The 25,598-nt window shown below is 40.5% G+C and overlaps 1 protein-coding gene and 1 pseudogene across 1 annotated transcript; both read left to right on the top strand.

Moving 5' to 3' along the window:
* Window positions 1–11,589: 11,589 nt before the first annotated feature.
* Window positions 11,590–12,510, top strand: LOC117997515 (olfactory receptor 2W3-like). The gene has a single exon (XM_034985883.1). It carries the CDS (start codon window positions 11,590–11,592, stop codon window positions 12,508–12,510), a length of 921 nt encoding a protein of 306 aa, XP_034841774.1.
* An 11,289-nt stretch (window positions 12,511–23,799) lies between these two features.
* On the top strand, window positions 23,800–25,029 carry LOC118027238 (annotated as a pseudogene).
* Window positions 25,030–25,598: the final 569 nt, after the last annotated feature.

The following is a 25,598-nucleotide window of genomic DNA, read 5'->3' on the forward strand; positions in this document are numbered from 1 at the left end:
ACTTTGTTGTGGTGAATAATCCTTTTAATGTACTGTTGGATCTTATTGTCTAGTATCATGATGAGAATTTCGGCATCCATGTTCATCAGGGATATTGGTCTGTAATTCTCCTTTTTGATGGGATCTCTGTCTGGTTTTGGGATCAAGGTAATCCTGGCCTCATAAAAAGAGTTTGGAAGTTTTCCTTCCATTTCTGTTTTTTGAAACAGCTTCAGAAGGATAGGCATTATTTCTTCTTTATGTATTTTTTATTATTATGTTCAGTCAGGCAACATATAGTACATCATTAGTTTTTGATGTAATGTTCTTTTTTTAAAATTTTATTTTATTTTATTGTTATGTTAGTCACCATATGATGTAGTGTTCAAGGATTCATTAGTTGCATATAACACCCAGTGCCCATCACAACACATGCGCTCCTTGATACCCATCACCCAATTGCCTGATCCCCCACCCCTTCCCTTCTGAAACCCTCAGTTTGTTTCCCAGAGTCCAGAGTCTCTCATGATTTGTCTCCTTCTCTGATTTCTTCCATTCAGTTTTCCCTCCCTTCCCCTATGGTCCTCTGTGCTATTCCTTATGTTCCACATATGAGTGAAACCATATGATAATTCTCTTTCTCTGCTTGACTTATTTCACTTAGCATAATCCCCTCCAGTTCCATCTATGTTGATGCAAATGGTGGGTATTCATCCTTTCTGATGGCTGAGTAATATTCCACTGTATATATGAACCACAACTTCTTTATCCATTCATCTGTTGAAGAGCATCTCAGCTCCTTCCACAGTTTGGCTATGGTGGAGATTGCTGCTATGAGCATTGGGGTGCATGTGGCCCTTCTTTTCACTACATCTGTATCTTTGGGGTAAATACCCAGTAGTGCAATTGCTGGGTTGTAGGGTAGCTCTATTTTTAAGTTTTTGAGGAACCTCCATATTGTTTTCCAGAGTGGCTGCACCGGCTTGCATTCTCACCAACAGTGTAGGAGGGTTCCCCTTTCTCCACATCCTCACCAACACTTGTTGTTTCCTGTCTTGTTAATTTTTGCCCTATTATTTCTTCTTTAAATGTTTGGTAGAATTCCCCTGAGAAGCCATCTGGTCCTGGACTCCTGTTTGTTGGGAGATTTTTTATTACATAGCTTCAATTTCCTTGCTAGTTATGAGTCTGTTCAGGTTTTCTAATTCTTCCTGGTTCAGTTTTGGTAGTTCATAAGTTTCCAGGAATGTCTCCATTTCTTCCAAATTGCCTAATTTGTTGGCATATAGTTCCTCATAATATGTTCTTAAAATTTTTTGTATTTCTTTGGTGTTGGTCATGATCGCTCCCCTTTCATTCATAATTTTATTTTTTTTTTAAGATTTTATTTATTTATTTATTTATTTATTAGAGAGCAAGCAAGCGAGAAACAGCATGAGAGAGGAGAGGGTCAGAGGGAGAAGCAGGCTCCCCGCTGAGCCGGGAGCCCGATGTGGGACTCGATCCCAGGACCCTGGGATCATGACCTGAGCCGAAGGCAGTCGCTTAACCAACTGAGCCACCCAGGCGCCCTCATTCATGATTTTATTAAGTTGAGTCCTTTCTCTTTTCTTTTGGATAAGTCTGGCTAGGGGTTTATCGATCTTACCAATTCTTTCAAAGAACCAGCTTCTAGTTTCCTTGATCTGTTCTACTGTTCTGGTTTCTATTTCATTGATTTCTGCTCTAATCTTTATTATTTTTCTTCTCCTGCTTCATTTAGGCTTTATTTGCTATTCTTTCTCCAGTTCCTTTAGGTATATTTGAGACTTTTCTAATTTTTTGAGAGAGGCTAGTATTGCTATGTACTTCCCTCTTAGGACCACCTTTGCTGAATCTGAAAGGTTCTGAACTGGTGTTTTCATTTTCAGTTGTTTCCATGAATTTTTTTTAAATTCTTCTTTAATTTCCTGGTTGACCCACTCATTCTTTAGTAGGATGATTTTTTTTTAGCTTTTTTTTTTATATATTTATTATGTTATGTTAGTCACCATACAATACATCATTAGTTTTTGATGTAGTGATCCCCAATCCATTGTTTTCGTATAACATCCAGTGCTCCATGCAGTACGTGCCCTCCTTAATACCCATCACTGGACTAACCAATCCCCCCGCCCCCCTCCCCTCTAAAACCCTGTTTGTTTCTCAGGTCCATAGTCTCTCATGGTTCATCTCTCCCTCCAATTCCCCCCGCCCATTTTTCCCTTCCTTCTCTTAATGTCCTCCATGTTATTCCTTATGTTCCGCAAATAAGTGAAACCATATGATAATTGACTTCCTCTGCTTGACTTATTTCACTTAGCATAATCTCCTCCAGTCCCATCCATGTTGATGTAAAAGTTGGGTATTCATCCTTTCTGATGGCTGAGTAATATTCCATTGTATATATGGACCACATCTTCTTTATCCATTCATCCGTTGAAGGGCATCTCAGCTCTTTCCACAGTTTGGCTATTGCGGACATTGCTGCTATGAACATTGGGGTGCATGTGGCCCTTCTTTTCACTACATCTGTGTCTTTGGGGTAAATACCCAGAAGTGCAATTGCTGGGTCATAGGGTAGCTCTATTTTTAAATTTTTGAGGTACCTCCACACTGTTTTCCAAAGTGGCTGTACCAACTTGCATTCCCACCAACAGTGTAAGAGGGTTCCCCTTTCTTCACAACCTCTCCAACATTTGTTGTTTCTTTCCCTGTCCATTTTTGCCATTCTAACTGGTGTAAGGTCGTATCTCAGTGTGGTTATTAGGATTTCCCTGATGGCTAATGATGATGAACATTTTTTCATGTGTCTGTTAGCCATTTGTATGTCTTCTTCAGAGAAGTGTCTGTTCATCTCTTCTGCCCACTTTTTGACTTGATTATTTGTTTTTTGGGTGTTGAGTTTGAGAAGTTCTTTATAGATTTTGGATACCAGCCCTTTGTCTGTAGTGTCATTTGCAAATATCTTCTCCCATTTTGTGGGTTGCCTCTTTGTTTTGTTGACCGTTTCCTTTGCTGTGCAGAAGCTTTTTATCTTGATGAAGTCCCAAAAGTTCATTTTTACTTTTGTTTCACTAGCTTTTGGAGATGTATCTTTTTTTTTTTTTTTAAGATTTTATTTATTTGACAGAGAGAGACACAGCGAGAGAGGGAACACAAGCAGGGGGAGCAGGAGAGGGAGAAGCAGGCTTCCCGCTGAGCAGGGAGCCCGATGCGGGGCTCGATCCCAGAACCCTGGGATCATGACCTGAGCCGAAGGCAGTCGCTTAACGACTGAGCCACTCAGGTGCCCCTGGAGATGTATCTTGAAAGAAGTTGCTGTGGCCGATGTCAAAGAGGTTACTGCCTATGTTCTCCTCTAGGATTTTGATAGATTCCTGTCTCACATTGAGGTCTTTCATCCACTTTGAGTTTATCTTTGTGAATGGTGTTAGAGAATGGTCGAGTTTCATTCTTCTGCATGTGGCTGTCCAATTTTCCCAGCACCATTTATTGAAGAGACTCTCTTTTTTCCATTGCATGTTTTCTCCTGCTTTGTCAAAGATTATTTGACCATAGAGTTGAGGGTCCATATCTGGGTCCTCTATTCTGTTCCATTGGTCTGTATGTCTGTTTTTGTGCCAGTACCATGCTGTCTTGGTGATCACTGCTTTGTAATATAGCTTGAAATCGGGCAACATGATGCCTCCAGCTTTGTTTCTTTTTCAACATTTCCTTGGCGATTCGGGGTCTTTTCTGATTCCATACAAATTTTAGGATTGTTTGTTCCAGGACTTTGAAAAATGTCATTGGAATTTTGATCGGGATGGCATTGAAGGTATAGATTGCTCTGGGTAGCATAGACATTTTAACAATGTTTATTCTTCCGATCCATGAGCATGGAATATTTTTCCATCTTTTTGTGTCTTCTTCAATTTCTTTCATGAATGTTTTGTAGTTCCTAGAGTATAGATTCTTTACCTCTTTGGTTAGGTTTATTCCGAGGTATCTTATGGTTTTTGGTGCTATTGTAAATGGAATCGTTTCTTTAATTTCTCTTTCAACAGTTGCGTTGTTAGTGTATAAGAAAGCAACTGATTTCTGTGCATTGATTTTGTATCCTGCCACATTACTGAATTGCTGGATGAGTTCTAATAATTTGGGGGTGGAGTCTTTTGGGTTTTCCACATAAAGTATCATGTCGTCCGCAAAAAGAGAGAGTTTGACTTCTTCTTTGCCAATTTGAATACCTTTTATTTCTTTTTGTTGTCTGATTGCTGTTGCTAGGATTTCTAGTACTATGTTGAACAACAGTGGTGAGAGTGGGCACCCTTGACGTGTTCCTGATCTTAAGGGAAAGGCTCTCAGCTTTTCCCCATTGAGGATGATATTCGCTGTGGGTTTTTCATAGATGGATTTTATGAGCTTGAGGAATGTTCCCTCTATGCCTATACTCTGGAGAGTTTTAATCAGGAAAGGATGTTGTATTTTGTCAAATGCTTTTTCTGCATCAATTGAGAGGACCATATGGTTCTTCTCTCTCCTCTTATTAATGTGTTCTATCACACTGATTGATTTGCGAATGTTGAACCACCCTTGCATCCCGGGGATAAATCCCACTTGGTCGTGGTGGATGATCCTTTTAATGTATTGTTGGATCCTATTAGCTAGGATTTTGTTGAGGATTTAGGAATCCGTATTCATCAGGAATATCGGTCTGAAATTCTCCTTTTTGATGGGGTCTTTGCCTGGTTTGGGGATTAAGGTAATACTGGCCTCATGGAATGAGTTTGGAAGTTTTCCTTCTGTTTCTATTTTTTGAAACAGCTTCAGTAGAATAGGTATTATTTCTTCTTTGAATGTTTGATAGAATTCCCCAGGGAATCCATCAGACCCTGGACTCTTGTTTTTTGGGAGGTTTTTGATCACTGCTTCAATCTCGTTACTGGTTATTGGCCTATTCAGGTTGTCAATTTCTTCCTGTTTCAGTCTTGGCAGCTTGTAGGTTTCCAGAAAGGCCTGCATTTCATCCAGATTGCTCAGTTTATTGGCATATAGTTGTTGATAATAATTTCTAATAATTGTTTCTATTTCCTTGGTGTTGGTCGTGATCTCTCCCCTTTCATTCATAATTTTATTAATTTGGGTCCTTTCTCTTTTCTTTTGGATAAGTCTGGCCAGTGGTTTATCGGTCTTATTAATTATTTCAAAGAACCAACTTCTAGTTTCGTTGATCTGCTCTACTGTGTTTCTGGTTTCTAATTCATTGATTTCTGCTCTAATTTTAATTATTTCTCTTCTAATGCATGGCTTAGGCATCGTTTGTTGCTTTTTCTCTAGTTCTTTAAGGTGTAAAGTTAGTTGGTGAATTCAGGGTTTTTCTATTTTTTTGAGTGAGGCTTGGATGGCTATGTATTTCCCCCTTAGGACCGCCTTTGCAGTATCCCATAGGTTTTGGACTGATGTGTTTTCATTCTCATTGATTTCCATGAATTGTTTAAGTTCTTCTTTGATTTCTTGGTTGACCCAAACATTCTTGAGCAGAGTGGTCTTTAGCTTCCAAGTGTTTGAATTTCTGCCAAATTTTTTCTTGTGATTGAGTTCCAGTTTTAGAGCATTGTAGTCTGAGAATATGCAGGGAATAATCTCAATCTTTTGGTATTGGTTGAGACCTGATTTGTGACCCAGTATATGGTCTATTCTGGAGAAAGCTCCATGGGCGTTTGAGAAGAATGAGTATTCTGTTGTTTTAGGGTGGAATGTTCTGTAAATATCTATGAGGTCTATCTGGTCCAATGTATCATTCAAAGCTCTTGTTTCCTTATTGATTTTCTGCTTAGATGATCTGTCCATTGCTGAGGGTGGAGTATTGAGGTCTCCTACAATTAACGTACTGTTATCAATATGACTCTTTATTTTGGTTAACAGTTGGCTTATGTAGATGGCGGCTCCCATGTTGGGGGCATAGATATTTACAATTGTTAGATCTTCTTATTGGATAGACCCTTTAAGAATGATACAGTGTCCTTCTGTGTCTCTTATTACAGACTTTAGTCTAAAATCTAATTTGTCTGATATAAGAATTGCTACCCCAGCTTTCTTTTGAGGTCCGCTGGCATGCAAGATAGATCTCCATCCCTTCACTTTCAGTCTAGATGTATCTTTAGGTTCAAAATGAGTCTCTTGTAGACAGCATATGGATGGGTCCTGTCTTTTTATCCAATCTGCAACCCTGTGCCGTTTTATGGGAGCGTTTAGGCCATTCACGTTGAGAGTGATTATTGAAAGATATGAATTAACTGTCATCATGTTGCCTGTGAAGACGTTGTTTTTATAGATTGTCCCTGTAAATTTCTGTTGTAGATCACTCTTGGGGTCTTTCTCCTTTTATAGAACCCCCCTTAATATTTCTTGCAGGGCCGGCTTAGTGGTCACATATTCTTTCAGTTTCTGCCAGCCGTGGAAGCTCTGCATCTCTCCATCCATTCTAAATGAGAGCCTTGCCAGATAAAGTATTCTTGGCTGCATGTTCTTCTCACTTAGTACCCTGAATATGTCTTGCCAGGCCTTTCTGGCTCGCCAGGTCTCTGTGGATAGGTCTGACGTTATTCTGATGTTCCTCCCTCTGTACATAAGGAATCTCTTCCCCCTAACTGCCCTTAAGATGGTTTCCTTGGTTCTAAGATTTGCAAGTTTTACTATTACATGCCAGGGTGTTGGCCTGTTTTCCTTGATCTTAGGAGGGGTCCTCTCTGACTCTAGGACTCGAATGTTTGCTTCATTCCCCAGATTAGGGAAGTTCTCAGCTACAATTTGCTCAAATACATCTTCTAGTCCTCTCTCTCTCTCTCCACTCCCTCTGGGGTTCCAATGATTCTGACATTGGAATGCCTCATGGTGTCACTTATTTCTCTGATTCTATTTTCATGGATTCTGAGTTGTTTTTCCCTGGCCTCCTCTTTTCCCTTTTTATCTATTATACTGTCTTCCAGATCGCTTAGTCTCAGTTACCCTAGCTGTTAGATTATCTAGATTGGATTGGATCTCATTGATAGCACTTTTGAGTTCTGCCAATTCCCCCTTTTATTTCTGCCCTTAGAGACTCTATGTTGCCATTAATTGATTTCTCCATTCTAGCCATTGTCTTCACAATTGCTAGCCTGAATTCCATCTCTGACATCTTGGTTATATCTGCATCCATTTGTAAATCTGCAGCATAAGTCATAATCTCTGAGTCTTTTCTGTTTTGGGGGCTCCTCCTCCCAGTCATTCTGTTGATGGGTGTTTGAGGGAATGTATAGAGTCCAAATTATTGACCAGAACCCAAGCAAGATGCACCTGTTTTCTAGGTTAGGGTTGCTGGCCTCTTGTTTTCCCAGCCTGTCTTCTGCGGGAGGGGCCTGCTGCGCTGTTACTCAGGCAACCCTGTTTGGGTGGAGTTGCCCTGCACCCCTGTGGTGGGGGATGGACTCAGTGGGGATCAGTCTTTGGGGCTTTTGTTCTCTGGCGCCTTTCCCTGGTGGCTTTCCGCGTCTCTTCCATGAGTCAGAGCAGAAGAGACCGTTTCCAACCCTCTGTCTCAGAGCAGAGAGACCTCAGTCTGTTCTTCAGTGAGCTCTCCAGGCCACACCGTCTCCGTTTCTATCCATGCTGCTATAAAACTGCAGGAGCCTGGGTTGTGAGCCCCACCGCAGCGCCCCCAGTCCTGCCTCCAGGTCAGGGCACGTCTCTGCCCTTTGTGCTTCTCAAACCACCAGCCGCTCCCAGTTCCCACGCGTGTGCGTGACTCTACCGCTTGGGGTCCTGTCCCGGGGACTGCAGTTCGCGTGCTCGCGACTCCGCCGCTCGGGGTTTCCACCCCCAGGGCTGCAGTTCACTGGCGGGACCCCAGCGCACCGGTTTCTGTCCGGGCAGCTGTGGTTTGCGTGCGCGCAACCCCAGCGGGTCTGGTTTTCCACCCCTGGGGCTGCCCTAAAGTCCTTTCCTGCTGCTACCGGTCTGCAAGTCAGTGCCCTGTCCGCAGCATGCAAGGCTGTCGCTCACCATTGGTGTAGGATCCCCACGGCCAGGCACCCTCCCACTGCCATTTATCCTCTGATATCTGCCTGTGGAATCAGGGCTCCCCGCTTCGTACCTCAAAACCAACTGCCTGTGATATTCTGTTTGTAGAGATCCAGATCTTCCTATATCTCAGGCTGGTTTTGTGAGTGCTCAGAGTGGTCTGGTGGATATCCAGCTCAATTCCGGGGACCAGTTGAAATAGGGTCCCCTACTCCTCCGCCATCTTTCCCCCCTTAGTAGGATGATTTTTAACCTCCAAGTGTTTGAGTTCCTTCCAAATTTCCTCCTGTGATTGAGTTCTAGTTTCAAAGCACTGTGGTCTGAAAATATGCAGGGAATAATCCCAATCTTTTGAGATTTGAGTAGAGATCTGATCTGTGACCCAGTATGTAATCTATTCTAGAGAAGGTTCCATGTGCACTCAAGAAGAATGTGTTTTCTGTTGCTTTAGAATGGAATGCTCCTGTATATATCTGTGAGGTCCATCTGGTCCAGTGTGTCATTCAAAGCCCTTGTTTCTTTTTGATCTTCTGCTTAGATGATCTGCCCATTGCTGTGAGTGGAATGTTGAAGTCTCCTATTATTATTGTATTATTATCAATGTGTTTCTTTAATTTGGTTATTAATTGGTTTATATAATTGGCTGCTCTCACGTTAGGAGCATAAATATTTATTATTGTTAGATGTTCTTGTTGGATAGACCCTTTAAGTATGATATAGTGTCCCTCTTCATCCCTTATTATAGTCCTTGGTTTAAAATCTAATTTGTCTGATATGAGAATTGCTACCCCAGCTTTCTTTTGATGTCCATTAGCATGATAAATGGTTTTCCACCCCCTCACTTTCAATCTGGAGGTGTCTTTAGGTTTAAAATGAGTCTCTTGTAGACAGCATATTGATGGTCTTGCTTTTTTATCCAATCTGGTACCCTGTGTCTTTTGATTGGAGCATTTAGCCCATTTACATTCAGAGTAACTACTGAAAGATATGAATTTAATGCCATTGTATTACCTGTAAAGTCCCTGTTTCTGTAGATTGTCTCTGTTTCTTTCTGATCCATGTTACTTTTGGGCTCTCTCTTCACTTACAGGATCCCCTTTAATATTTCTTGCAGGGCTGGTTTAGTGATCACATACTCTTTTAATTGCTGTCTGTCCTGGAAGTGCTTTATTTCTCCTTCTATTCTGAATGACAGCCTTACTGGATAAAGCGTTCTTGGCTGCATTATTTTTTCATTTAGTACCCTGAGTATGTCATGCCAGTCCTTTCTGGCCTGCCAGGTCTCTGTGGATACATCTGCTGCCAGCTAAATGTTTCTACCCCCAATAATTCTAATATTGTTTTGCTTTATGTTATCACTGATTTCTTGAAGCCTCTCCTCATGGTCCATTAGTTGTTTTTCTCTCTTTTCCTCAGCTTTCTTCCTTTCCATCAATTTGTCTTCTGTGTCCTCTATGTCTCTTACTCTCTCTTCTGATTAATTTACCCTACCTTTAAGAGCATCCAATTTAGACTACATCTCAGTTAAAGCATTTTTAATTTTGGCCTGATTAGATTTTATTTCTGCACTAAGAGATTCTCTAGTGTATTTTATGCTCTTTTCAAGCCCAGCTAGTAACTTTATAATTGTTATCCTGAAGCCCAGCTCTGACATTTTACTTACATCCATATCAATTAGATCTGTGGCAGAGAGTATTACCTCTGGTTCTTTCTTTTGTTCTGAGTTCCTCCTTCTAGTCATTCTGCCCAGAGAAGAATGGATGAATGATAGAACAAAGTAAAAAATATCAGCCACGACCCAAGAGAAATACACACTAGACAAATCTGAAGAGGTCAGAAACTAAAAAAGAAAAGAAAAAGAAAAAAAGGCAGGGAGGGAGAGAATATAATCTCCCAGGTGGACAAAACAGGGTAATCCACTTGGTCCTGGGTGTATTTTAGTTTGTTAGAAGACACTGAATCCCAAAATTGTAAAGAAAGCAAAACTTATATATATAGAAAAAATAAAATTGAATACAGTGAAAGGAAGCCAAAAATGAAGACTATATCTATGAAATGTAAATGTAAAAAAAATGAAAGTTAAAAAAGTTAAAAACAAAGAGTTGATAAAATAAGAAACTAGTTGAAAAGGAAAAAAGAAAAAAAGAAAAGGAAAATTTAAAACTTAAAGATAAATGAATCATGAGGGAAAACCTCGAATTCTATATACTATTTTCCCATAGCACTAGAGTTTTGGAGTCTTGTGTGCTTGGTAAACTTGGTATTCATCTGTTATTTCAGCTGGTCTTCTGGGAGAGGGGCCTATTGCACTGATTATCAGGTGTCTTTGTCTGGGCAGAGTTGCACAGCCCCTTGCCAGGGGGCCAAGATCCATGTGAGCTGCTTCTGGTTGTTCTACGTGGCTTTTTTCCCTCAAGGCTTTCCTCACTCATTTGGTGGTTGAAAATAAAAATGGACACACCCAATCTCCAGCCCCAGAGCCAAGAGCTCACAGTCCCCTCTCTTCAGTAAACCCTAGGGGATAAGCAGTTTTCACTTTTGTGCACCAAACTCTGCAGACTCCTGTGGTGTATGCCCACACCAATCCTCCTGGGGAAAGGTGGAGGGTCCCTATATTTCTGCCCTTTGTAGGGCCCCCTCATGGAGAGCAGTTACCCAGTTGTGCCTGCACCCATGCTGCCCCTCCCAGGGAAAGGTGGAGGGTCCTCCTGTTTCTGTCCTTTGCAGGGTCCCTGCAGGGAGAGCTGTTGCCTGATCAGCCACAGTTGGAGGTTTATTGCAAATGGAGCTAAGAAGTCCCTCTTAGGCTCACTGACCATAACCAGTTTCTCTGTTCCAATGCTTGGGAACTCTGCTGGCTCAGGCACCCCCAGTCTTCCTGTGACTTCAAGGATACTGAGACCAAACTGTCCCACCTAGGATTCTGCCCCACTTTACCACCTAAGCACCTTTTAGGCAGGGACATCCCTCACTGGAGTAGACTTCTAAAGTTTCTGATTTTGTGCTCTGGGGCTATATCACTTTCCAGTAGCTGGCTTATGAAGGCTCCCTCCCCCTGCCATTTATCTTCCAATATATCCCCTCAGATTCACTTTTCCATGCCTCCTCCCTTGCAAAAAGTGGCTGCTCTTCTATTTGTAGAATTCCAGCAATTCTTTTCTTACATCTCAGGATGAAGTCATAGGTGTTCAGAATAACTTGATAGTTATCTAGCTAAATTCAAGGTACCAGGTGAAATGAGGTCCCCTACTTTTCCGCCATCTTGCCTCCAGGAAACCCTTTTCCTATCTTTTATAGATGTCTGTGTTTTCCAAAAATTCTACAAGGATCTCTACTTTTTTTTTTTGGTATCCAAAAAGAAACGAAAGAAGCTAATAAAAAGAGATATTCTTCCTAAAATGTACAATCTATATGGGCATAGTATATTGAAATCTTACTTAATTATTTGCACTTGTTATTACTCTGGTCTTAGTCCCTTAGCCTACTTCAGTAAGAGTGCATTGTGTTCCTATCTGCTTCCTTGCAGGCCTCTACTGATGGTCCACTGTCATGACCAACCAGAGCTGCCAGGAACAGTTCATCTTGTTGGGTTTCTCAGACAGACCCCAACTAGAGCAGACCCTCTTTGTGTTTGTGCTCATCTTCTACCTTGTGACCTTGGTAGGCAACATCATCACTATCTTGATATCCTGCCTGGACCCCTGCCTCCACACACCCATGTACTTCTTCCTTACCAACCTGTCCTTCCTAGACCTCTGCTTTACCACCAGTTCCATCCCCCAGCTGCTTTTCAACTTGGGTGGCCCAGACAAGACCATCAGTTACACAGGTTGTGCCATCCAGCTATTCATGTTCCTGGGTCTGGGTGGCACAGAATGTGTCCTCCTGGCAGTCATGGCTTATGACCGCTTCACTGCAATCTGCAAGCCCCTCTACTATTCCATCATTATGCACCCTCAGCTTTGTTGGAAGCTGGTGTCTGTGGCCTGGGGTGTCGGGCTCCTCAACTCCCTGGCTATGTCTCCGGTGACCATGAGGCTGCCACGATGTGGAAGATGTAAGGTGAAACATTTCCTATGTGAGATGCCAGCTCTGATAAAAATTGCCTGTGTGGACACTGTGGCTGTGGAGAACACAGTTTTCATCTTATCAGTAATGATTGTCCTGGTGCCCCTGGGGCTCATCCTCGTCTCCTATAGCTACATTGCCCTAGTGGTGCTGAGCATGAAGTCGGCCATGGGAAGAAGGAAAGCTTTCAACACGTGCGGGTCCCACCTCACCGTGGTCTCCTTGTTTTATGGGAATATTATCTATATGTATATGCAACCAGGAAATCATTCTTCTCAGGACCAAGGGAAATTCCTTACCCTCTTCTACAGCTTGGTGACCCCCATGTTGAACCCTGTCATCTACACACTGAGAAACAAGGATGTAAATGGTGCCCTAAGGAGGCTTGTGTCCAGAAAGTAAGGTGACTGTGACTTTTCCGAAGTCTGCTTCTTTTATTTAGTTACCAGAAATAAATAATTCTTGAAGTGTTATTTTAGAATTTATTTATTTATTTTTTTTAGAATTCATTTAAACCCTCCAACCTACCCAGTAAAAATTTCCAGGGATGGAGTTCAGGAATACATATTATAAAGCCCCAATATGATGCTGATGATAAACTAGGTTAGACATAAATTTTAATTTGCATAATATCTTATGTCTACCCTTCAAATCATCTTTCCTCCTCCTTTCAAGTTGGTCACATGTAATTAAAATCCAACAAATCTATGAATAAATGCTTCAGTATTGTGGACTGACTGAAGTTATGCCCAAATAAAATCATATGATGATCATTTTTCTCATTGGTATTTTGTGTAATTGTCATTTTTATAACAGAATTGAGCCAGTGGAGTGCCAAAATACAATACTTTTTGTCTTCTGATATCTTTAAATTTCACTGTCTGGGGAAGATAGAGCCATTACCCTAAACACAGCCTATGATATTTAAATTATTTGAGCTCTGCTTTCTTTCATGGTCAGCTGTATTAAAATGATCTGGACAGATATTTTGTTTGTTTTGAATATAGATTCTCAAGTCCCAACCACTGAGGCTCTCATTTTAGTAAGTCTGGAAATATTTGTGTTGAAAAACTGTCTTGTAGGGGGCGCCTCATGACTCACTCGGGTAATGTCTGCCTTTAGCTCAGGTTGTGATCCCAGGATTCTTGGATTGAGCTCCACATTAGGCTCCTTGCTCAGCGGGGAGCTTGCTTCTCCCTCTCCCATTCCCCCCCTGTTTGTTCTCTCTGTCAAATAAATAAAATCTTAAAAAAGAAAAAATGCCTCATGTAGTTTTAACATGGATTTAAGTTTGAAAACAAACAATCCATTCCAGATCCTTTCATTGACAGATTAGGAAACTGAGGCAGGGTGAAGCATATTTATAATCAAAGAGACCACGAATAGTGGAGCTAAAATTTTTTATCATTATATTACATATTTTTATTATTATATTATGAAGTATAGTTGACATAAAATGTTATATTAGTTTCAGGTGTACAACATAGGATGGATTCAACAATTCTATACATTACTCAGTCCTCTCACCATAAGGGTAGTCACCATACAACATTATTATATTACTGACTCTATTCCCTATGCTGTACTTTCCATTTTCATGACTTATTTATTTTATGACTTCTTAATCCCCTTTACCTATTTCACCCATGCCCCCACCCCCTTCCCCTCTGACAACCACCAGTTCTCTGTATTTATGAGTTCTGTTTCTGGTTTGTTTGTTCATTTGTTTTGTTTTTTAGATTCCACATTTAGGTGAAACCATCTAGTATTTGTTTTTCTCTGTCTGATTTAGTTCACTTAGCATAATACCCCCTAGGTCCATCCATGTTGTTGCAAATGGCAAGATCTCATTCTTTTTTAAGTCATGGGGATGAAAGGTACAGCATAGGAAATATAGTCAATGATATCGTAATAAAGTTGTATGGTGACAGATGGTAGCTACACTTGTGGTGAGCATAGCATAATGTATAGATAAATTGAATCACTATGTTGTACATCTGAAACTAATTTAACATCATGTGTCCACTACACTTACATTTAAAAAATATTTTTTAAAAAGATCTCATTCTTTTTTATGGTTGAGAAACATAGCAGAGCTAAGATTTTAACATAAATGCCTGAATTTATCAGGATGAGTGTAAGTGTCCTCACTTTTTAAGAACAAATTTTATTGAAGGGATTGTTAAAAGTCACAATAATAAAAACGAATATGGAAGCCATGTATGTGCCGCCACACATACATGGATCTTTATACACACACAAGCCTTGTGGGGGTTGTGCAAAGTTAAAAGTGATTAATTTTCACTTAGAAATAAATTCAAGGGGTGCCTGAGTGGCTCTGTCAGTTGAGCGTTTGATTCTTGGTTTTGGCTCAGGTAAGGATCTTAGGGTCATGAGATCGAGTCCCTGGGCCAGGCTCTGTGCTCAGCGGAGAGTCTGCTTGAGATTCTCCCTCTCCCTCTGCCTCTGCTCCTCCCCCTACTAGCATTCTAAATAAATAAATAAATAAATAAATAAATAAATAAAATCTTAATAAAAAAGAAAGAAATTCAAAAGTGTCTTCTCACTCTGATTCACCTTAAGAATAATGGTCTTATCCTGGCAAACCCTTAAAATGGCTACTTTATCAATTAAAAATTTCAAGTGGGCATTGCTAGACAAAGCTTTGGAGCAAAGCATAAGATAAAAGTTAACCAAATAATTGTATTGTATTGTTTTCTTTTTATTGGAGATATTTATGTATATCTCTTTTCTTAAAAAGCATATTAAGCATGATTATGGGCTAGATACCATATTAACTAGTATCCTTTTGTATCCATGCAGAAAAGCAGTAAAGGTCATTTAAAAGAATGCAAAAAGAGAGATTTTCTGAAGTAAAGCAGGATAAGGACAACTTTACTTTTCAACTCAGAAGGTGTTTCTATCACTGGAGACCTTCACTTTCCTGTCCACAGTCACTCCCATCAGGCAGTTCACATTGCTTCATTTTTTCTCTCTTATGCCAATAATCCACATATCCAAATTCCATGCTAAAAATTGATTCCAAACACCAGCCATTATATTTCCAATTATTTTCTCACCAAAATCATATCTATGTGCTGAACAAATTTAACTTTTATAAATCAAACTCAAATTCTGTAAAGCAAAATATTTTTGTCTCAATTCATCTTTTTCCTCCAACAGAAAGAATATTTACAAAGACTGAAAACATTAGCAACATCCTTGGCTTCTATCTCTGCCTTCATTTGAAATCCTCAGCAATCAAAATCGGTCAGGTCTTAGCATGTAATAGACACTCAATAAACACTTGCTGATTGAATGAATAAAAGTTTATTATCCTGTATCTTTCTTATGAAAATGATTATGTAATATGCAAATAATAAGACATGTATCTCTTTCTAGAAATCCCTCTATACCTACATGGCCCACTAAAGTAGGGGAATTCTGACAAGAGACCATCACACAAAGCTGGGGCCTCAAAAGGCTACCACCTTGGGGGAAGGGTGCATAAGAAATGTACCCATAGTGCAGAAGACAGAAAAAAAAAACTTGCTCCTCTTGACTTGGGAGAATAATTGAGTGGCTGGTGGGTGAGGAGAAGGCTTTCTCCTGAAAATTTGTAACTTCAAGTATGCCAATGTGTGTATTTGCAGCCAAAATCCACACTGTGGTCTGAGAAAACTTGAGAATTGTAGGTGATCTGCTCTTTTTCTCAGGATGCTTTTATAACTTTCTCTGTCTCTGATAGCTTTTTAAAAATAATTCTCTTGGTTTTTTATTGAGATATAATTGGCATAACATTATATTAGTTTCATGTGTACAAAATAATGATTTGATATTTGTATATATTGCAAAATGATCACCACAATAAATCTAGTTAACATCCATCATTGTACATAGTTAATAAATTATTTTTGTGATGAGAAATTTTAACATTTACTCTTTTAGCAGCTTTCAAATATGCAATACAGTATTATTAACTATTGTCACCATGCTGTACATCACACCCTCATGACACTTATTTTATAACTGAAAGTTTGTACCTTTGACCCCTTTCACCCATTATGCTCACCCCCACCCTCCCCACCTGGCGACCAACAATCTGTTAAATCTGTTCTCTGTATCTATGAGCTCATTTTTGTTTGTTTTTAAGTTCTGCGTATAAGTGAGATCATATGGTATTTGTCTGTTTTTCTCTGACTTATTTCACTTAGCATAATACCCTGAAAGTTCATCGATATTGTTGCTGATGGCAAGATTTCCTTTTTTATGGCTAAATAATATTCCTTTGTATATACATACCACATCTTCTTTATCCATTCACCCATCAATGGACACACCTGTTAGCTATTATCAAAAAGACTAGAGACAGCAAGTGGTGGCTAAGATGTGGAGAAAGGAAACCCCTGTACCCTGTTAGGGGGAATATAAATTGGTGCAGACACTATGGAAAATAATATGGAGGTTCCTCAAATAAATAAAAGTAGAACTACCCTATGATCCAGCAATCCCATTTCTGGGTATTTATCCAAAGGAAATGACTCATTATCTCAAAGACATATCTTACTCCCATGTTCATAGCAGTATTATTCACAGTCCCAAGGTATGGAAACAACCTAAGTATTCACCAGTGGATGAATCCATAAAGAAACTGTGGTATGGAGTGCCTGGGTGGCTCAGTCAGTTAAGCGTCTGACTCTTAGTTTCAGCTCAAGTCATGATCTCAGGGCTGTGGGATTAAGCCCTGTGCCAGGCTGCCCACTTGGTGAGGGGTCTGCTTGAGATTCTTTCTCTCCCTCTGCCCCTCCCCTCTCTAAAATAAATAAATAAATGAATAAATCTTAAAAAAAAAAAGAAATTGTAGCATATACATAAAATGGAATATTATTCAGCCTTTAAAAAGGAGGAAATCCTGTCACTCATGAAAACATGGGTGTACCTGGAGGATGTTACGCCATGAGAAATAAGCCAGACAGACAAAGGCAAATACTGCATGGTATCCCTCACACGTAAGGAAAAAAAAGTACAACTCATAAAAACAGAATTAAAAAGTGTTTGCCTGGGGCTGGGGAATTGCTGGGCGGGGTGGGGGGATTGGAAATAAAGAAAAGTTGGTAAAAGGGTACAAACTTTCAGTTATAAGATGAATAAGTTCTGAGGATCTAACATATAGCACGATGTCTATCATTGATAACATTGTATTGTATAATTGAAATTCGTTAAGAGAATAGAACTTAAATGTTCTCACACACACAAAAAGATAAATATGTGAGATGACGGATGTGTTAATTAACTCGATGGGGAAGTCCTTTCACAAGGTATATGTATAACATGTTGTATACTTCAAAACTCTTAGTTTTATTTGTCAATTATACCTTAATAAAGCTGAGAGGGGGTGGAAAGGACTGCATTGGAAGACCTGAAACTGATGTTTTCACTAACAAACAGTGGATATAGTCCCCATGCTTAAGAACCATTAGAACAAAAATTTATATATTGGCGATGTGAATTTTTTTGCATAATAAAAACCACTCATTCAAATATAACATTAAAAAAAGACCATGATCTCTGAGCAAAGTCTTGAATTAGTAATGGAATATGATGTGTGGGAAAATAGGACAAGGTAATACCTTTCAAATGAAGCAAAATAATATAATAATAAATGCATAATAGAATATTGGCCCCAAACTGAAAAGGTGTATCCAGTGATTAATACATTGCGGGTTTGTTCCCACAACTACAGGATCCATAGAATAAACACAGATTTATATATTAAAGGTATGCTTTTTATTTAATCTTGTAGACAGTGGTTGCCAAGACTATTTTTAAGCAAGGAATTAGGTGTTTGTGTCAGTTTTAGGAAAAATAATTCAGAAAATGCTGTAGAAGCTTAGAGTTGGTGTGGTTGGAGGATCTCTTAGGAAATGAATTAAGTGGTTCGGGCAAGGGTAAAAAGATCTGAACTAACACATTGATAACAGATCGAAAATGTGTGCTGGACAGTGAATGTATTCTAAAAAATATGTCAGAGAGAATCAACAAGGCATAGGTTCAGTGTTTGGACAAAAACAGAGGGAAGAATCAAGAATAATTCAGGGGGTTCTCACTGAGGTTGTTGAGATTGAGATTGGTATTCAGATTCTGAAAATCTGACGCGCAGAACAGCAGCTGCTTTCAGACCATGATACATCAGATTGTAAAACCATGGAAATTTTAGAGTTCACAAATAATCCCTGTGTATATAGCCAAGATTCTATTTGTTTTAGTATGGAACTCAAGAGAGGGTCTAAACTGTGGATATGGATTGGAGATTTATCTTATAAATAGATGGTAGTTTACTCCATGGAAGTCACAAAGTATCTCAGGAACAGTGTGGAGAGAGGAGAGCCAAGGATGGAATCTTGGGAAATCAAAACATTAAAGTTTGTGCTCAATGAGAAAGAACTGAGAATCAAGGGCCCAAGAAATAATAGAAAAACAGAGAGAAGTCAATGGATAGCATAATTTCATGAAGGAGGGAAATATCATCAATGCCATATTATACCAAGTAAGAGGACGGTGAGCTCATCTACTTTGTGTAATGGAAGAATGTTAAAGATTTTACAGAAAGCAGCTTCACCAGAGTGGTAGGGGAGGATGGCAAAAGAGCATTTAGAAGTGTGGATGGGAGGGGCACCTGGGTGATTCAGTCGTTAAGCGTCTGCCTTCGGCTCAGGTCATGATCCCAGGGTCCTGGGATGGAGCCCCGCATCGGGCTCCCTGCTCCGCGGGGAAGCCTGCTTCTCCCTCTCCCACTCCTCCTGCTGTGTTCCCTCTCTCGCTGTCTCTCTCTCTGTCAAATAAATAAATAAAATCTTAAAAAAAAAAAAAAGTGTTGATGGGAGAAGAAAAAATATGGACGCTCTGTGTCCAGTCAAAAAGATGAAATTAACAAAGGAGATAGCTAGAAGACAGTGGGGCAGGAGGAGAGTTTCATCCTAATTTTATTTTTCTGATAGGATAGAGGAGCATATTTTTAGACAATGAACAAACAGATAATGGGATATAAGAAGCTGAAGAAAGAACAGATTAAGGTAACTGAGTAAAAAGTTCCCAAAAAAGTTAGAAGTTAATAGAGTTGATTGCACCATTGGAAAATAATTTTCTTTAGTGAGTCGTAAAAAAGAAAGATTATAACTAACATGAGGGGGGACAGGCACAGAAATTTCCTCTTTTAAGTAGGAAAAGCTGACAGTCCTGAATATTTGGATGGAGAATCTAAAGACTGGCCCTGGAGATGTAATGTACAGCATGGGAACTATACTTAATAATGCTATACTGTATATTTGGAAATTGCTGAGAGAATAGATCCTAAAAGTTCTCCTCACAAGAATAAAAAGGTAACTATGTGCAGCATAGATGTTAACCAGACTTACTGTGGTGATCATTTCACAATATATACAAGAATTGAATCACTACATTGTATGCCTAAAACTAACGCAATGTTATAATGACAATTGTATCTCAATTTAGAAAAGGAATTTGAAGAATAGCAAAAAATATTGTAACCAATACTATGAAATGGGATTGGTAAATGGAAGTTAAGTAGAGACAATAGTTTCACTCCTTATCAGTTTGGCAGGAAGAGATTGACTACCTGTTGATGTCACCTCTCCGGAGCCTTCCTCTTTGGCTGCCTTTGGGGAGCCAAACTCTGAATACTTCAACTGAGGTCAATGAGTTACATGGGGCAGGACACTCCTGGGACCACTAAAATTAAACACATCCTGAGTCCCTAAAGCATGTACTTTGACTTTGGTGATATAATATAACAGATGTTATATTAGCCCTTTCATTCATGGGCAGATTCCATAGAATTCATAGATTCCAACTTGTGTTTAGCTGTAGACTCAGTTGTCCACTCTAATTTATCCTTCCTCTTATGCCCCCAAACACTTGGAAATGAGTGGACAATCTTCCTGGGTAAACCCTGGGGATGAGATAACTTATGCTAACATTAGTTGTAAAGAGAATTGGTAACCTTTAACAGAGACTGAGTGAGGAGAAATTTTGACTTCCCTTGCCTTTGAGATTCACCATTTTCAGGGATTATCCTCTCCAAGGTTGAGATATTTTAAATACATGAATCTGGGTTTATTCTAAGGATTCTGTTCTGTTTCATCCCCTAACACTTGTCTACAATTTCATAACCACACACCACTTGGCAACCACTGAGTGCATTAGCATTCATGGGGACCAGCAGTCATGAACTTTCATCTGCAGACATTCACCTTGCCCTTAATGTGCCAGGCTCAGTGTTATAGGACTGTACTGATCCTTCAAAGGCTATCTTGCTTCTTCCAGGAGGTGGTTGGATATCTGTAATCTTTGATAATCTTCCTTGGAAGAAGATGCCATATTCTTACCTTAATACACATTCAAATGCTCCTAAAAGGAGCTGGGGTTGTTCCCTTTGCTCCTGATTCCTTAGACCCAAAAAGGTGTTGGTGTTACCTGCAGAAGTGGTGTCTGTGGGTGAGTTTGTTATTTCCTTAGAGTAAGTTCTAAGTAGAAGAGAAATCTGACCTCCAGATTGACTGAACACCACTTCACTAGAGAAGTGAAAGAATGTCAGTATTTTCTCTTCCAGCTCAAACCAAATGCTAGGGGCTAGATCTTACAAGCGTGCAATCTGTGTTTGTGTTTCAGATCTGTAAAGTGTAACAAATGGGTGTATAGGAGAAAAGTCTTCATTGGATATTCATGCCACATAGGGGGATCTGTTTTTCCTATTACTGTAGGCTCTGCAATATGATTAAAGAATAAGAGAACTTGAAATAAGATAGAACTAACGCCTGCATCTTGGTCTTACCACTGCATGTAGGCATCTATTTATAATAAAGATTTGTTGTAATTTGACAGGCATAATTGTGTTATACTATTATTGGGTTGAATTTTGTCCCCCCCACCCCCCCCCCCCCCCCCCCCCCCCCCCCACAAGTGCATTGAAATCCTAACCTCCAGTTCAGGTCAATGGGACTTTATGTGAAAACAGGGTCTTTACAAATGTGTTCAAGTTAGGATGAGGGTACACTCAATGGGGTACTCTCTAATCCCATATGACTGGTATTTCTTATAAGAGGAACAGAAGAGATGACAGGCAAGGGGGCACGCCATGTGCCCACGGAAGCAGATGACCTGCTGCAGCTGCAAGTCAAGGAACCCCAAACTGCCAGCAAACAAACCTCCACAAGCTACAAATGTCCAAGGATGTATTCTCCTTACAGGCTTCAGAGGCTCTGCCAAGATCTTCATTTTGGACCTTCTGTCTTCCTGAGCTACAAGACACTAACCTCCTGTTCTCTTAAACCACCTAATTTGTGGTACTCTGTTATGGAAGACTAGGAAAATAGTGCCACATATTGAAATTTATACTAAAATGCCCATGTCCATTTAATTCTCCTTTTCTAGTTACGATGAATTTTACACGTTTCTTATCAGAATATATGCTTTCTTGGTTCAGATCACTTTCTGTGCATCACTGAGAACAAAGTCATTGAAAATCGTGTTCTTGGCTGAGTTATGAGGTATGTCAGTGATCTCTGAGAAATAACAGTCTATTTGAAAACCTTGTAAGAGATTCCACTGGGCACCATGATGGCCTGGAGAAGCCCTTTACTGACCCTCAAAGCACAAGGAGAGGGAAGAAGCAGAGGTAAGTCCTAACAACATGTAACAAAACAAATTCTGACTAATGCCCATGGTCTGATTCTGGATATTTTGGATCAAGGCTTGATAATGTGGAAGATAATAGAAATTAAGAACCATGCTGTCACTAAAGAACATGTAGGGACTGATGGGTACTTCTTTGAAACCAGACAATGGATCTATTGAAATGTAAACTACCAGATTTCAGTAAAGAGTTAAATACATTATGTCTTTTATTTCTTCTTAAAAGCTAGTAACATCATCTCCTTTATTTGGAAGGAGAGAAGGCCAGGTTGGGGCGGCGGGGAGAGGGGGGCGGCGGGGAGAGCAGCCTTCACAATGTCAAACTTATTAGTGGTAGATTGATACCTAGAACCCAAGTATTCTGATTCCCACTTGGTGCATTCTGAAAGTTATTATGCCAAATTAGTTTCTTTGGCAACACTGTAAAACAGCCACCAAAACAATCACTGAAAGGATTTAGGAATAAAAGGAGAAGGGGGGGGCGCCTGGGTGGCTCAGTCGTTAAGCGTCTGCCTTCAGCTCAGGTCATGATCCTGGGGTCCTGGCATCGAGCCCTGCATCGGGCTCCCTGCTCAGCGGGGAGTCTGCTTCTCCCTCCTCCACTCCCCCTGCTTGTGTTCCCTCTCTCGCTGTGTCTCTCTCTGTCAAATAAATAAATAAAATCTTTTAAAAAAAAAAGGAGAAGGGGACCGAGAATCCAATAGCAAAGGCAGAATAGAAATGTGGCTGAATATCCTTTTGCTTGGTCATAGATTTTGCTAATAGAAAAGTGACATTTGCAAAAGATAAAACACAGGTTTAAAAAAAAAAAATCCTACAGTTTGAATAGTCAAGGCTATCTATTATCCGTTGTTCAGTATTTCCTTTGCTTTGCTATTCTCTCTGAATTTCTGTTATCCCTAGACTCACTTTCAATATACTGTTACAGGTCTTAATCTTCCATATTCTCATTTATTCAACAAAGATTTTTTTGTGACCCTACTACATGCCAAGCTTTATTCCAGGCTATGATGATATTATGAGATATTACTCTTGTTTAGGTTGTATTTACTATTAAACTTGCATCATGGGGTGTGGGGAAGGGAGGGAGGTTATTTCTAAAAACAAGCCCAATATTTTAATAAAAACAAAATGATTTCTGTAAGGTTGGCACTTATGCAAGTACAGAATGGGATGTTGAAAAAATATTGTACTCCATTACCTTGAAAAAAAATTTTTTTTTGTTTTATTTAGACTTATTTATTTATTTTAGCAAGGGAGCAGGGGGAAGGGCAGGGAGAGGGAGAGAGAATGCTGAAGGAGACTCCCCACTGAGGGTGGAGTCCATGGCACGGGGCTCAATCCCAGAACCCTGAGATCATGACCTGAGCCAAAATCAAGAGTTGGCCACTTAACCAACTGAGCCACCCAGGCACCCTAAATTGAAAAAATTTTAAAGGGAGTTGTAATGTAAGACAGAAGGAAAAACTAAATGCTGGATTGGTGATTTCCTGAGATTTTACTGAAATTGGTATCAGTAATGATTACTCAGGATTCGTCCTCCTGCAGCATGAAGATTGGACATGATGAATTCTTCAATCATTTCCAATAGCACTTCCCAATCAGTAACCATGATTTCAGGCCCCATTCCCAAACGTTTCAACTGTATGGTGACTAACATAACATTAAAAAGGTTTATACATTAAAATATGTTGTTTCCCTTGAATTTTATTATCTATGCATTTTCAGAAAACATTTTTCTCTACAGGAAACAGAAGTAGGGGAACCAATGTGATACATTTCAATTCTTGATGGAAAATAAAGAGAGGGATGGGGGCACTGCAAATTTGCAAATAGAACAATTAGATTTAAGTTTCAGAGAAACTACAGTTACCTTCAGAATTCATGCCATCATGCAAAGACAGTGTCCCTAGTGGTTAAGAGTTCATGTCTCAGAGTCCTTCTGAACCCTGGTGAGTCTCCCTGGGAAAATGACTGAACCTCCTTCCCGCTCAGTTCCCTCATCTATTCAACAGAAATCATGAACATGCCAACCGCAGAGACTTCCTGGGGGAAAATACACAGACCTTTCCGGCAGTGCCTTAAACATGGAAGATGCTTCTGCCCAGTGGCTAGTTATCACCCCCTTTCCCATCAACAAGGAAGGCACTGTGCAAACCTCTCCAGCTCCCAACCAGACACTAACTGCGGGCTCTAGGAAAACAGAGGTAGATGGAACATGCAGTATAAAACAATGGAGTCCCCCTTCTTGACCAGGCAGAGCAGAAGGGAAAGAGTGAATGACAGCACCCTCTCAGGATTCCTTCTCCTAGGCTTCTCCAACAGGCCTCAGCTGCAGACGCCTCCCTTTGTGGTCATCCTGATCGTCTACTTCTTGAGCTTTCTTGGCAATGGAACGATTATACTTCTGTCTCGGATGGACACTTGCCTGCACACTCCCATGTATTTCTTCCTCTCCAACCTCTCTTTCATGGATCTTTGTCTGACCACCTGCACCGTCCCTCAGACGCTGGCCAACCTCAAGGGGCGGGACAAGAGCATCACCTATGGTGGCTGCGTTACCCAGCTCCTCATCGCCCTGGGGCTCGGGGGCGTGGAGTGTGTGCTCCTGGCCGTCCTGGCCTATGACCGCTACGTCGCCGTGTGTCCGCCCACTGCACTACCTGGCCATCGTGCACCCGCATCTTTGCCTGCAGCGGGTGCTAACTGCTTGGCTCACAGGGTTTGGCAACGTGGTGCTACAGACGGCCCCGACCATGACTCTTCCCTGTGCGGGAGAAACCAGGTGGACCATTTCTTCTGAGAAGTTCCCGTGATGCTGAAGCTGGCCGGCGCCGACACCTCCATCAACGAGCCTGAACTCTTCACGGTCAGTGTCTTCTTCCTCGTGGTGCCCCTGTCGCTCATATTAGTGTCCTATGGCCACATCACCCAGGCCGTTCTGAAGATAAAGTCGGCCCAGGGGAGGCGGAAGGCCTTCGGAACCTGTGGTTCCCACCTGATGGTGGTGGTCATCTTCTTTGGCACACTCATCTCCATGTACCTCCAGCCTTCCTCCAGTTATTCACAGGATGTGAACAGAAGCATTGTGCTGTTCTACACTCTGGTGACTCCCCGGCTGAAATCCCCTCATTTACACTCGGGAACAAGGAGGTCAAGGGGGCACTGAGGAGACTGCTGAGGGCAACTGCAGACTTGAGAGGGAACTAATGAAGGACTTGCAGACCTAAGAGCTGGTGCAGGGGAGGGACTTCTGGGTGACTCGAAGCCAGTTTTCACATAATTCAGCAGGTCCTCATAAAGCATCTGCTCTGTAAGAAGCAGTGTTCTAGGGATATATCAGCAACCAAAACAAACACCCCTGTCCCCATGGATCTAAATCTTCTAGTGGAGAGAATATGGGTTTTAAGACAATGTAAAAATAAACTATGGAATGTCATGTCTTGGAATTTTTTACAATAATGAGAATACACAAATTGTAAGTACAAACAACATGAATGATTCTCACAAACACAATGTTGAGTGAAAGAAACCAGATACAAAATGGTTAATACTGCTCAAATTTAATTATATTCAATGTACTCTTTATTCATGTAAAACTCAAAACAGGCCCAAGGAATCTGTGGTATTGGAAGTCAGAATAATGGATTCTCAGGGGAGTCCTGATTGAAAGGAGAAATGGGGGAGGAGAATACTGGGATTCTGCTTCTATTTTAATTCTGGATCTGGATGCTATTTATAGAAGGTACACAGTGTGTGAAAATTCATCAAACTTGACA

The sequence above is a fragment of the Mirounga leonina genome, unplaced genomic scaffold (genome assembly GCF_011800145.1).
Source record: "Mirounga leonina isolate KUSES-001 unplaced genomic scaffold, KU_Mleo_1.0 Mir_366, whole genome shotgun sequence".
Classification (NCBI taxonomy): Eukaryota; Metazoa; Chordata; class Mammalia; order Carnivora; family Phocidae; genus Mirounga; species Mirounga leonina.